Consider the following 14,967-nt stretch of genomic DNA (forward strand, 5'->3'; position numbering starts at 1 on the left):
TTTGAATAAAATTATAAATGGAACTAGGCAGATAAATGATATTTAGATAAAATTATAGATTTAAATATTTAGTTAAATGATATTTAAATGAAATTATTAGAGATGGCGAGTGAACAAAGCATTAAAAGGTCGACAAGGAAAATTTCATGTCTTCTGAATTCCACTGTCAGTCAGGTGTTCACTAATTCTCAAATGGAACAGACAAAATTCTTCGGGCAAAGAATTGAAAGGGTGTCAGCAAACATCGATCCTCTTGCATTCTTGTTAGAATTACTTTCTTCCTTCACCCTTTTTGTCTTTTATGTTCTGTTTTCTTACCAATTAATTTATTCGAGGATTTTTCATTATATGAAATGATCTCAGGAAGTCTTCGGCGTCATTAGTACTTCAGATGATCTCAGTGATCCCAGTGACGTCATCGAATCGCCTCGAGAAGACCACTAGAAATTTCCTCGTGACTTAAGATAGTCTGAAATATCTTGTGAAATGACAAAGTCTGGAATATCTTGTGATATGACACAGTCTGAAATATCTTGTGACATGATCTTGCGAAATGACATATTTTAAAATTTCTTGTGACATGGCATAGACTGAAATTTATTGCGACATGACATAGTCTGAAGTATCTTGTAAAATGACATAATCTGAAACCTCTTGAATGCCGCTCCGGTGTTCCGAAGAAATTGAGGTCTATTATCTTCGATAACGGTCTTTTATTGTATCATGTCATAGCTGGATCTTTACGAAACTGAGAGGAGACGTTGTTGATGATTCGCGGAAGAAATTGTTGCACCTGTGTGACGGTTAAAATATTATGAGTAATTTATTAAAGGCATAAAATACTTCATACCCACTAGGTGCGAATGTTGAATGGCTTCAATGGTAGAGCAGTCTTCTAAAACCTCTGTTTGCCATTAGTCCTATGCAGCTTTCATTGTATTAAATATATTATATATATATATATATATATATATATATATATATATATATATATATATATATATATATATATATATGAGTTAATGTAAAGGAGGGAGGCACTGGCCATCACACTTATTAAGCTAAGCTAAAATGACAGTTTCCCTAATGAATTGGCCCCTCCGCGCTATTGCTTGGCTGCCCTTCGGCTCAAAGTGAAACGTGGGTGGCTTTTACCTCAGAGTTTTATAGGACATTGAACTACAGTAGACGTCATCGAAGTGTGAAACTGAATTGTAATTTTTGGTAGAGCATTTATACGGATTTTCTACTGCAGTTGAAGGGATAAATTTAAAATATGGGTATTTATATATGTTCAATATATTAAATGTTAAATATTTGTTTTATTTATTCAAGTTTTTTAGGCATCGTCACTGCCAAACATTATTGGTAAATTAACCTTCTCTCACTAAAATATGTAAATAACTTGGGTGAACTATGCTAACAGATATGTGTACAGAAAGCTTATCTAAAATTCATGGCTGTTTCGTAGATTTTAAGCTCACCCTGAGGAAATTATCTCTTGAAATCCGTATTTTCCTGGTTTACTGTATTCAACTCCCAGAAAAATCTCTCTATAAAAATAAGCCTCTAAAGTTGATTCCTCCATCAGTTTGAGAAAAAAAAATTCTACTGCTCAGTCATTTTTCTCTAGTAATCCATTTTGCTTCGTGAAATTTTAAAAAAGGAATCTGCGACAAACGGATTCTGAATTACCCTGAGGTAAATGTGAAATGTTCTCTGCCTACGCCAGAAAAATCTCTCTATAAAAATAAGCTTCCTAAGTTGATTCCTCCATCAGTTTGAGAAAAAAATGCTACTGCTCATTCATTTTTCTCTAGTAATCCATTTTGCTTCGTGGAATTTTAAAAAAGGAATTTGCGTCAAACGGATTTCGAATTACCCTGAGCTGAATATGTAATTATGTTCTTTGCCTTCGCCATTCCATGATCCATGTATGGCTGTTCCAAGGTCACTTTTGGCACGTGTAGGTGTTTTTCCAGGTGTTTCCGCAGGTGTTTTTCCAAAGGGCTTTCGTTAACACTTCCTTCCTTAATTAGCCTCTGTTTTCCAGAGTCTTCTCTGTCTATTTTTTATGTCTATTTCGTTGGATTTTTTTTTTTTTTTTTTTGGCAGCTGTACCTTGGAATGTGAATCAGTCAACATGTTCACCATTCGTTTATTCATGTTTTTGTAATATTAATGTTTATCATCATCATCATCATCATCATCATCATCATCATCATCATTATTATTATTATTATTATATTATTATTATTATTATGTATTGGAGATTATTATTATTAAGTCCACAGTTATATATGGGTACAAATATATTTAAAAATAAATCTATACAGAGAGCTTCCGGGAATCTGTTCGATTCCCCTTTTCAATCTCTGTACAGATTTATTTTTAAATATATTTGTATCCATACACAACTGCGGACTTGTTCCTCCATTTCAAGACTCATGCTACTGTGAGTATTATTATTATTATTATTATTATTATTATTATTATTATTATTATTATTATTATTATTATTATTATTATTATTATTATTATTATTATTAACTGTGTAAAGTTCTAATTATTCACATTTTACCGAAGTTGTTGACTGATTCTGGTTATATACTCTCTCTCTCTCTCTCTCTCTCTCTCTCTCATATCCATTAAGTTTTTCGTCCACTTTCCATCATTTTCTGAATGATTAACGGAACTAAAGCTTCCCCTTTTATTTCCGGTCAATTGAACCTTTGCTCAAGGAAGCTGGGGGAAACCTTCATCAGCTTATCAGCTTATCTGGTCATTCTTTTATTATTATTATTATTATTATTATTATTATTATTATTATTATTATTTATATATTCATAGTAGCACGAGTCTTCAAATGGAGAAGCAAATCCAGAGTTATGTATATGTACATATATTTAAAGATAGATCCGTACAGATAGCTTTCGGGAATCTGTTCGATTCCCGCTTTCAATCTGTATAGATCTATCTTTAAATATATGTACAGTACATATACATAACTGTGGATTTGTTTCTCCATTATTATTATTATTATTATTATTATTATTATTATTATTATTATTATTATTTTATATATATATATATATATATATATATATATATATATGTATATATATATATAAATATATATATATATAATATATAAATATATATATATATATATATATATATATATATATATAATCATATATGTGTGTGTATTGTGTATAAGTAAATGTGTATATATATATACATATACACGCACACACACTTTGCTAATACATACTCATTCCATCAACTTTTCAACCGAAAATATACAAATAATCCTTCTGATCGATTTAATTTAGTCAGAGTATCGTTAATAAAGCTGTTTTCAGGGACAATATTCTTGTCTAAAAAAAACAAAAAAGAATTCCTCTTCAACCTGATTCGTTCTTTGCCAAGCTTTCATTTAAGCGATGGGACTATCCGGAAGATATTCAGTTACATGAGTTCCCGTCGTATTAAAAGGCTCGATCGAAAACAAATATTCCTTCTCCGTTTTTTTTTTTTTTTTAGCAACAGTTCTCCATGTCGTATTTTTACCGTGCCGTGTCCGTCATCTGTTCAAAGGAAGGGATTTCAAACGCGCGCTTCCTCTCTCTCTCTCTCTCTCTCTCTCTCTCTCTCTCTCTCTCTCTCTCTCTCTCTCTCTCTCTCCTCTTGCTTTTACTTAAAATTGTTAGCTCTCTCTCTCTCTCTCTGATACACAGAATTTTATGCGAAGTTTAATACGCTTTTTCACTCTTTCTCACTCCCCTTTCTCATTTTCTTTCTCTCTCCCCGCTCTCTGATGCACTGATTTTTATAATCTAAATTTCATTTGCTCTCTCTCTCTCTCTCTCTCTCTCTCTCTCTCTCTCTCTGATCTCTGATGCACTGACTTTTATAATCTAAAATTTCACTTGTTCTCTCTCTCTCTCTCTGATGCAATGCACTGACTTTTATAATCTAAAATTTCATTTGCTCTCTCTCTCTCTCTGATGCACTGACTTTTATAATCTAAAATTGCATTTGTTTTCTCTCTCTCTCTCTCTCTCTCTCTCTCTCTCTCTCTCTCACCTTCGTGACATTCATGTCAGCGATCCTTCTCATGTTACGCACACAATCGGTAACCTTTCACCTTCGTGTGTGCCTATGAATAATGAGTGTGAACTTTGTGTCAATGGCCTTGGCTTTTGCAACGCCAAATGCCTCTCAGCAAACCAGTCAGTTCCAGCCAGAGTGGAAATTGCCTGACTGCATCTTTAAGGCTGTCCAAACATTGGCTTTGTTGTACATCAACGATTTATGTAAGAGTTTTTTTTTTTTTAATAATCACTGGAGAATTTTGGCTCCATGGATTACGGAGCCTACGTGAAGCCCACTCTCTCTCTCTTTCTCTCTCTCTCTCTCTCTCTCTCTCTCTCTCTCTCTCTCTCTCTCTCTCTCTCTCGTTGCACTGCTGTTTCTTTTTTTTTTACGTCATTTCACTGTCTTCTCCGGCTCCAGTGGCCATTGGTGCATTGATTCTCTCTCTCTCTCTCTCTCTCTCTCTCTCTCTCTCTCTCTCTCTCTCTCTCTCTCTCGTTGCACTGTTCATTGTTTTTGTGACGTCATTTCACTTGTTTCTCCGGCTCCAGTGGCCATTACTACAGTCACGCCAGTTGGTGCGTTAACTCTCTCTCTCTCTCTCTCTCTCTCTCTCTCTAAGCAAGCTGACGCTCAATATTCTTGAAAATCTATTTTTACGAGGGTAATCGTATCGGGAAAATTAAGGATGTAATGATTCTCTCTCTCTCTCTCTCTCTCTCTCTCTCTCTCTCTCTCTCTCTCTCTCTCTCTCTCTCTCTTTTTTCTTTTGTCTCCAAACCTTTATCCGATGCCTTTCATGCAAAAACTAAAACATTCACACAGCTTAAAACTATTTCTATCGTCGCTGCCGGGGGCAGGCTGTAAAACGCGGTAGGCGATAAAAATAGTCCTTCTTTGAAGAAGAAGAAGAAGAAGAAGAAGAAGAAGAAGAGGGGTCTTTTTAGTATTAAACAAAAGACTGAGAAACCAGACTGCGTGCTTGTGAGATGCGAGAAGAGACGTTTTTTGCATTCAAAGGAGAAGGAAAGATGTTCGGAATAATGAGAGGAGAAGGCAAGAGAGCAGAATTGCCACGGGGCGGAAATGCGACAGACAGGTAGACAGATAAATAAACAGACGGGCGTAGCTGTTAAAACAGGAAAACAGACGAACAGAAGACGATGATTTTCTTTTGAAACATCCCCAGCAGCTATCGTACTACAGTAAGTGAATTGCTCTACCAGAATTAAAACCAGATCTAGCGTTAGGCCTATCTTACGTGAACTATTGTATTCGAGCCGATGAAGATCATCCCCACCCCCCTCAAGTCGAACGGGGGAAAACATTTCAAGTAGCTGTGGATAAGACGTGAATTTGAGCGAAGCAGAGGAGGAGGCAGTGGAAAGACTCGGGCGGGCTAAAGAAAATTTGACCTCCGACCTATATAGACTCAGGAGGCGTCCACGTGTGCAAGATTCAGACTCTCTCTCTCTCTCTCTCTCTCTCTCTCTCTCTGTTATCCTGCGTTGTTTATATGTCGTCTCGCCTCTGTACATGGCTTTGTAATGTATTCTTATTCGAAATAACTGTTCTTATTGTTCTTATCGTCCATTACTTTTTCAGTCACATTTTTATTTAATTCCGTTCCACTTCATGAAACTCTCAATTATTATTTAAGGCTTTTTGTAAGACGAATGACACTCCATTCGATCGTTCTCCAAACATCTCTTTTACGGCCTTTTAGCGCTCTCTCTCTCTCTCTCTCTCTCTCTCTCTCTCTCTCTCTCTCTCTCTCTCTCTCTCTCTCTCTGAGGATGGCTTTAGTTGTGCAAGGTTTTGCATTATCTTAAAATTTAATCTGTTTCTCTTGCTTTTCATTTCTCATCCCAAATATCTTTTATGAAATGTCATGGCTTATATTGGAGTTGCTGCTGTTTAAACAGATATTAAAAAGTATGTTAACATATGCAGGTTCTGTACTTCATTGTTCTTGTATCAGCTATGACTGACGTAGATATTCAGATTGCACAAAGTCTTAGTGACTAAATGATGGAATATGTCCTGTAGAAATCACTCGTACGATCACCCCAATTTTTTTTTTTTTTTTTTACCTGTGCAAGAACATCTCAATTCTTTGAAAAGAGAAAGAAATGTTCCAGGCTCGGCCAAAGCTGAATATTCTACTGAATTATCATCAAGAGACTTGTAGCCTTACACGCCTCATCAAAACGCTTACAGTATAACAATCTCTACTTCGTCATTAACAAGGCTTTGCATTACGTCATCAACACACAATTATATATTTGTCCCATTTGTGAGAGAAGAGAGAGAGAGAGAGAGAGAGTGTGAGAGTGAGAGTTAGGCATCACTTATTTTGTCATAGTTATACATATAATGTAATACAGTATATTCTGTTTTGTTGATTAAGTTTTTTATTCATAAAGTTTACACAGTCATTGTACACTGTTGTACATGATTCACTGTCTTATGCCAGATTAAGCTTCCACAAGGACACACACACACACACACACACACACACACATATATATATATATATATATATATATATATATATATATATATATATATATATATATATATATATATATATATACATATATTTGTGTGTGCACTTCTTTGTATAGTGTGTGAGTCCGTGTACATGTGTTATTATTCTTCCATTTACTACGGGTATGATAATTCTTTTGTAGTATACAGATATAAAAATGAAGGAATAGAAAAGAAAGCAATATGTATGGTCCACAGCCATGTGTATGATAATAAAAATCAAAACTGCTTTTTGGACCTGAATATGCCATTAATTTACGGAGACCCCAGATCATTTGCAAAACTAATTTTACCCAAACTTTCCGTGGACTGCTTTCCCAAAAACTAATAATTGATTTTTTACCAGAACATTAATGACCCGTTTTATTTTCAGGCAAAGGAACTTCCGGCTAAGGATTTAAGTGGAACCAGTGATCCATACGTCCGCGTGACACTGTTACCAGATAAAAAACACAAATTGGAAACAAAGATCAAACGGCGGACGCTCCATCCGAAATGGCACGAAACTTTCTACTTCGAAGGTGAGGCGGCATCTTTGTTTATGTTGATGTGACAGCTTGACCATACGTGCCTACCGTTATGTATGTTTGTGCGCGCGCGCGCGCGTGTGTATGTGTGTTCTTTCATTCGTAAGGATGATTCCTTATATCCAGAGCTGCCACCCATCAGTCGAATCAGCTGGAGTCAAGATAAAGGGTTCCCCAGACACTTAGTGACTTGTTACGTACGAGAAAACTGTGGCTTGGTGTCACCTTTCTCAGTGGGAAAAGGTGTTTGGTGATAAAGAAAAACTTATGTATGCGTGTATCTTGAGCTTGTTCACGTGTGTGTGTGTGTGTGTGTGTGTATGTGGGTGTGTTTGTGTGTGTGTGAGAGAGTCTTAGTCCATAAAATGAAGGAAAGCGGAAATATATTTAGCTCATTAATTTCTGTTGCCAGTCCATTTTTTATGCCCTAATTCATACTACAATTATTTTTATCTCTTTATCCTGTTAGAAGTGTTTTTTTACTGGTTTTTCATACGTCATGAAATCTATCAAAAACTGGGGTGGAATTATAAATATTTCAGAAACTGACAAAACCTGACTTCTGAATCAGAGCAATAAAAAATATCCCTTTTTCTTCCGAATCAAGTCCAGAACATAGTTATTAGTATGAACCTTTTAACAAGTGGATAACTGAATCAATATTTTTTTTAAATATCTAAATGTCGACAGGCTGTTTTCGTGTTTAAACACTGCACAAATAATATTGTAGAATTAAAATGGACAACAACATCAATTTCCTCCTCAGGTTTTCCCATTCAGAAACTCCAAAGCCGTGTTTTACACCTCCACGTGTTTGACTACGATCGCTTTTCACGAGACGATTCAATAGGGGAAGTCCACATACCTCTGTGTCAGGTAAGGAAAAGTCCAAACTTTCCTCTATACAAGATTAAAAAAAAATACCTCTGCTTCAGGTAAGGAGCCTTGGAAAAAGTCCACACTTTCCTCTATACCAGGTAAAAAAAGAAGTTGATGGTTTTTTTTTGGGGGGGGAGGGGGTGCCCAGGTGAAGATCACATACCTGTGTATTAGGCCGGAAACCCAACAGCTTTGTGACAGATAAGAAATCCTTTACGTCCACACTTTCCTCTATACCCGGTAATAAAAAAAAAGCGAGCTGGTGGGAGGGAGGGTTGCTCAGGTGAAGGTCACATACCTGTGTATTAGGCCAGAAACGCAGCATCTCTGTGACAGGTAAGAAATCCTTTACATTGAGCACTGGCAGGCGCCGCTCGAGAGGCCTTGGCTGGGAACCTTTGAAGTGAGTGAAGGCTTTAACACTAAACCACTTCGGTGGAGGATGGAAAATGGAAATAGGACTAGCCTGACAGGATGATAATTTAGGGGTGATTTTCTGACATTTATTACATAACTTGGAAGGATAGAAATCAGCGGCAACGACGGTCCGTCTGTCTTTTGGGTGACATGGGATCCAAAAGTTGTCTTTGAAGATTGATGTAGATAGATGTTATTAAACAAATTAAGATGATGTCACTTGATGTAGATTCGAGATCGAGATGTCGCTTAGGATCAGTTGATGTCCACGTTAACCTGAGTCGTGTTTGAAGGTAAATTTTTTGTATAGTTTTCAAGATAATTTTTAAACACATGTTGACAAAAAGTTTTTGGACTTTTGAAACAATAACTATAACAATTTTTCGTTGCAAAACGTATTGGAAAGTTCAGTGTCCGAAAATAGCATATATGAATGGTCAATAGGATGAAAGATACTTTTAGGTGAGTTATCTATTATGAAACACGGATTTTTTTAAAAGAGTACTGGAGAGAAAGATACAGAACATAGACTAGGGCTGCCATAGGGTCAGTTGAACATGTAATCAATACACTGAGTAGCTGTTACTATGTGTTGCAGTATAAGGCTAAGACTATCAATAAACTTTGTTATTTGTATAGTTTCTTTTATTGGCTTATTTCATTTACATATCTGGAAGTAATAAATTGGATGCTTGCATCTTGGTTCATCATTGTTTTAGAGTACCATCCTCTTTAAAACTTATCAAAATCAGGTGTGTGTATTTGGAGAACAAATTCTGCAATTGTTCTCTCACATTAAAATGGCTACAAAACAGGATACATGCTGCTGAGTAGATGGATCATTTGGACGTCTTTATTTAAAAGATTTTTTTTATTCTCTATCTACGAAAGAATTGTGTGCACAGCCACAAACGATGAAAATTATACTGTCATACCATAAACGAGTGTTTTTTTTAAATATCTTGATTTATATTTCACAAATGTTCTCAGTTAACACTGAAAAATACTCTTTTAGGAATTACTTTTCCAGAAGACATACTTGAAGGGAAGTAATTGGCAGATAACTTGATACTTAGAGAACAGAGGTTTATTTTACAGCAACACACTTGAGAGTACGGTTATTCCGTTATAAGATATAGCATTTCACTTTTTGTTGTTTTTCATATGAGAACGTCGAGTTTTTCGAGTAGATTTTAATGACGTATACATTCAAGTATATACATATATATACATATATATATATATATATATATATATATATATATATATATATGTATATATATATGTATGTATATATACACGCATGCGCTCCTTGCAATAAGAAGACGAAATTATTATCCTACATTGCATAATACGAAAGAAAAAATAAAAGAAGTTGAATAGCAATGTATGCATCGAAACATATGTATAAAGTAATGTACACTAATCGATGGCGTGTTCTAAGTTGGGAACACATAGACACGAATAAACTCGTAAAATGATTTCCCAACTATAAACGTAGATTGAAAAATAGAACGGTGTAGACATCTTCCCATTTAAAGCTAGGCCATTTCCAAATTTACCACTTGTCACCGTTTCTCCAGGTCGATTTTTCTGAGAAGAACAACACATTCTGGAAAGCTCTCCGACCCCTGGAAAAGAACAAATGTGGGGAGATCCTGGCGTCGCTTATGTATCAGCCCTCGACATCCGAACTCACGCTCACTGTCATCAAATGCAGGAATCTTAAGGCCAAGGATATCAATGGCAAATCAGGTCAGTTGGGATGAAAGGTAGACGCCCACCATTCTCAGTGTGAAATACATTAACTGCAAGTCAGGTCTGGTTGATTGAGTGGCAAATCAGGTCAGCTGGGTCAAAGATAGATGTACCACCGTAAACGTGCCACCATTATTTGGATGAAATACATTGATTGCAAGTCAGTTTTGGTTGCTTATGTGACTAATCAGGTCAGAGAGACTGGTAAACAGTGATGTATAACAAATTCAGCTTAGGCACATTCTTAAAGCTAAGAATATTAATTGCATGTTGGGTTGCTCAAAATAATATGCAGAAACGGAAATAAACACATTCTTATGACTTAAGATAAGTCTGGCATACCAAAGTCTGAAGATATTTATTTCACATTAAGAAATATCTGATAGACAGGCATTATAAATCAAACATTCTTTTGACCAAGGGTATTTATGGCAAATCAGGCCATGTTGTTTGACAGACATTATACATATATATTACCCAAGGTTTCTGGTTTCATATACGAAAGAAAAGTCTTTTTGTTATCAGTATTCATAGTCAACAAGCTCTCACCAGCCCTTTCCTCTTCCAGATCCGTACGTGAAAGTTTGGCTTTACTTCGGCGAGAAGCGAATAGAGAAGAAGAAGTCAGAGGTTCAGTTTTGCACACTAAACCCAGAGTTCCACTTCAGTGTCATGTTCGACGTCCCCTGGGAGAGAATCAGAGAATGCCAGCTGAACGTCACTATCATGGATCACGACAAAGTCGGCAGAAATGAAGCTATAGGCAAGATTATGCTCGGTAAGAATCCCGTTGTTGGTGAATTTAGTGTGGGAAAAAGTATACTGGTGAGGTCGATTAGAAATTTACGTATTTGTTTTGCACTTCACAATTCTGCCGTTAACTAGAAACCAAAGATGATCAAGTTTAATAAGCCTGTTATAAAGCTTCTTTCTTTATAATATCACAATTTACGACAGATCTTTGCCAAAGGGAAGTTAAAGTTTATGAAACGAAGATACATTTAGTGGACCCCTAGACATACGTTTCTAAAAATCACCTTTATTATTGACAACCACCCTGATAATTATGTGTATTTGCATTAACATTTGTTCTAATGCCATCATTGCAAATCAAGAATATTTTTATATTTATCATGAAATCACCATAGTTTCTTAACCATCTATCAGAAAAGTTCTTGTAAAATATATATATTATAAATATTTACATGGTATGAATTATTGCTATACTAGATTCACTGCTAAAAATAGCTGATTGATTCGTTGATACTCTGCTTTCCCATTAAACAGATAATGTGTTGGTTTTTACCCTTTGCTTTATTATGAAACTAACAACGTACCATTTACTGCTATTCCAGCTTTGCCTTTTATGAGCCAGTGTATCATTTATTGCTATTTTAACTTTACTCTTAAAGTATACAATGTAATTTATTGCTAATCGTCACTATAAAACAAAAGGTCATTTGTTGCTCTTCAAGATTAAGTATAAAGCAGTCCTTAGAAGACAAGATGTAATTTATTGCTATTTCAGTATTATTGTCAAGCAAACATGGCGTTTATTGCTCTTCCAGCAGTGCTGTTACTCAGAAAATGTCATTTATTGCTGTTCCACATTTGCTATAAATATGTTATTTGTTGCTATTCCATGAGTCTTGCTAAACAGACAATATGTCATTAATTGCTACTCCATATTTTCTACAAATTGTCATTTATTGTTATTCCACCAGTCTTCTTAAACAGAAAATGTTACTCCACAGTTGCTATAATCTGTTATTGATTGCTATTTCAACAATGTTGATATATAGACTATGTGTCATCTATTGCTACTCCACACTTTCTACAAACTGTCATTTATTGTTATTCCATCAGTCTTGTTAAGCAGCCAGTTTTTTCATTTATTGCTACTCCAAATTCGCTACAAGCTGTCATTTATTGTTATTCCAGTAATGTTATATGAACAAGTCATTTATTGCTACTCCACAGTTGCTACAAGCTGTCATTTATTGCTATTCCAGTAATGGTATATGGACAATGTCGTTTATTGCTACTCCACATTTGCTTCAAACTGCCATTTTTTGCTGTTCCATCAATCTTGCTAAGCAGCCAATATGTCATTTATTAGTACTCCACATTTGCTACAAACTCGTGTGTCTTGCTATTCCATCAGTTTTGTTAAACAGATAATGTGTCATTTATTGCTGTTCCATCAGTCTTGTTAAGAAACCAGTTTATCATCTACTGCTATTCCAAACTTGCTACAAACTCTAGTTTATTGCTATCCCATCAGTTTTACTAAACAGACAGTGTGTCATTTGTTGCTATTCCATTAGTCTTGTCAACCAGACAATGTGTCATTTATTATTACTCCACATTTGCTACAATCTGTCATTAATTGCTTTTTCCATCAGTTTTGTTAAACAGGCAATGTGTCCTTAATTGCTATTCCATTAGTCTAGTTAAACAGACAACGTCATTTATTGCTGTTCAGTCAGCCATGTCAAACAGAATGTGTCATTTATTACTATCCCATCAGTCTTGTTAACCAGACAATGTGTCATTTATTGCTACTCCACATTAGCTACAAACTGACGATGTGTCCTTTTCTGGTGTTGGAGTTTCAACTGTGGAGCAGACATTGTCAATGGAGGCTCAAGTAGCAATTGATTAACGTGACTTTAAAAAAACTTTTTTTTAACCAAGTAGCAATCAACGTAGGTGACTTTTAAACAGGTTTTTATTAACCAAGTAACAACCAACTTAGGTGACTTAAAAATCTTTTTAATTAACCAAGTAGCAATCAACGTAGGTGACTTTTAAAAAGGTTTTTATTAACCAAGTAACAACCAACTTAGGTGACTTAAAAATCTTTTAATAATTAACAAGTAAAATGCAATCAACGTAGGTGACTTTTAAAAAGGTTTTATTAACCAAGTAACAACCAACTTAGGTGACTGAAAAATCTTTATTAACCAAGTGGCAATCATCCTAGGTGACTTAAAAATCTTTTTTATTAACCAAGTAACAATCAACTTAGGTGACTTAAAAATCTTTTTAATTAACCAAGTAGCAATCAACGTAGGTGACTTTTAAAAAGGTTTTTATTAACCAAGTAACAACCAACTTAGGTGACTTAAAAATCTTTATAAAACAAGTGGCAATCATCCTAGGTGACTTAAAAATCTTTTTTATTAACCAAGTAACAATCAACTTAGGTGACTTAAAAATCTTTTTGATTAACCAAGTAGCAATCAACTTAGGTGACTTTTAAAAAGGTTTTTATGAACCAAGTAACAACCAACTTAGGTGACTTAAAAATCTTTATTAACCAAGTGGCAATCATCTTAGGTGACTTAAAAATCTTTTTTATTAACCAAGTAACAATCAACTTAGGTGACTTAAAAATCATTTTAATTAACCAAGTAGCAATCAACGTAGGTGACTTTTAAAAGGTTTTATTAACCAAGTAACAACCAACTTAGGTGACTTAAAAATCTTTATTAACCAAGTGGCAATCATCCTAGGTGACTTAAAAATCTTTTTTATTAACCAAGTAACAATCAACTTAGGTGACTTAAAAATCTTTTAATTAACCAAGTAGCAATCAACTTAGGTGACTTTTAAAAAGGTTTTTATTAACCAAGTAACAACCAACTTAGGTGACTTAAAAATCTTTATTAACTAAGTGGCAATCATCCTAGGTGACTTAAAAATCTTTTTTATTAACCAAGTAACAATCAACTTAGGTGACTTAAAAATAATTTTAATTAACCAAGTAGCAATCAACGTAGGTGACTTTTAAAAAGGTTTTTATTAACCAAGTAACAACCAACTTAGGTGACTTAAAAATCTTTATTAACCAAGTGGCAATCATCCTAGGTGTCTTAAAATCTTTTTTATTAACCAAGTAACAATCAACTTAGGTGACTTAAAAATCTCTTTTTTTATTAACCAAGTAGCAATCAATTAACCAAGGTGACTTTTAAAAAGGTTTTATTAACCAAGTAACAACCAACTTAGGTGACTTAAAATCTTTATTAACCAAGTGGCAATCATCCTAGGTGACTTAAAAATCTTTTTTATTAACCAAGTAACAATCAACTTAGGTGACTTAAAAATCTTTTCTATTAACCAAGTAGCAATCAACTTAGGTGACTTTGAAACAGCTTTATATTAACCAGCCTCCCTCTGGCTTCGTCTGTCGACAGGCAAAGCGGGCAGCGGGACGTCGGAGACGAAGCACTGGAGCGACATGATCACCAAACCCCGACAAACAGTGGTTCAGTGGCACCGTCTCAAGCCAGAATGAACTTTAGAGCAAAAGTGCCGATCCCTCTGCATCTGGGAGGTGCCCTACTGAATGAAGCCTCTTCTGACCTCTTTTGACAGAGGAAAAAAAATGTTGAAAAAAAATTATGAAAAAATATAGAAAATATATAAAAGGGAAAGGTCGTAAGAGGTTTCATTAGATGTATAAGAAAATTTAGGAGGGCTTGGGCATTTGAAGAAAAAAATACTTTAAAAAACTAAAAACAAAATTACCCGTGATTATCTTTTTTTTTATTTGGCTTTCTTTGGTTCTGATTTTCTATATGGAAAACGCGATGATTGAAAACGTTATTGGCTTATGTGTACACAAAATATATAAATATATATATATGGAATGTATGTATTTATGTATGTATATATATATATATATATATATATATATATATATATATATATATATATATATATATATATA

The 14,967-nt window shown here is 34.7% G+C and overlaps 1 protein-coding gene across 3 annotated transcripts in view; it reads left to right on the plus strand.

The window, feature by feature from the left end:
- The window catches only part of Syt7 (Synaptotagmin 7), a 1,055,225-nt gene extending 1,040,460 nt beyond the window's left edge, over positions 1-14,765 (plus strand). The window contains exons 5-9 of one of the 3 annotated variants that reach the window (XM_067102302.1): positions 7,022-7,169; positions 7,942-8,051; positions 10,055-10,226; positions 10,798-11,007; positions 14,432-14,765. In XM_067102302.1, the coding sequence (XP_066958403.1) occupies positions 7,022-7,169; positions 7,942-8,051; positions 10,055-10,226; positions 10,798-11,007; positions 14,432-14,532 (741 nt within the window). In that variant the 3' untranslated portion in view covers positions 14,533-14,765. The remainder of the gene's footprint in view (positions 1-7,021; positions 7,170-7,941; positions 8,052-10,054; positions 10,227-10,797; positions 11,008-14,431) is intronic. The other 2 variants (XM_067102303.1, XM_067102301.1) reach the window with 2 other exon arrangements.
- The last annotated feature ends 202 nt before the right edge of the window (positions 14,766-14,967 follow it).

This window comes from Macrobrachium rosenbergii, chromosome 59 (assembly GCF_040412425.1).
Source record: "Macrobrachium rosenbergii isolate ZJJX-2024 chromosome 59, ASM4041242v1, whole genome shotgun sequence".
Classification (NCBI taxonomy): Eukaryota; Metazoa; Arthropoda; class Malacostraca; order Decapoda; family Palaemonidae; genus Macrobrachium; species Macrobrachium rosenbergii.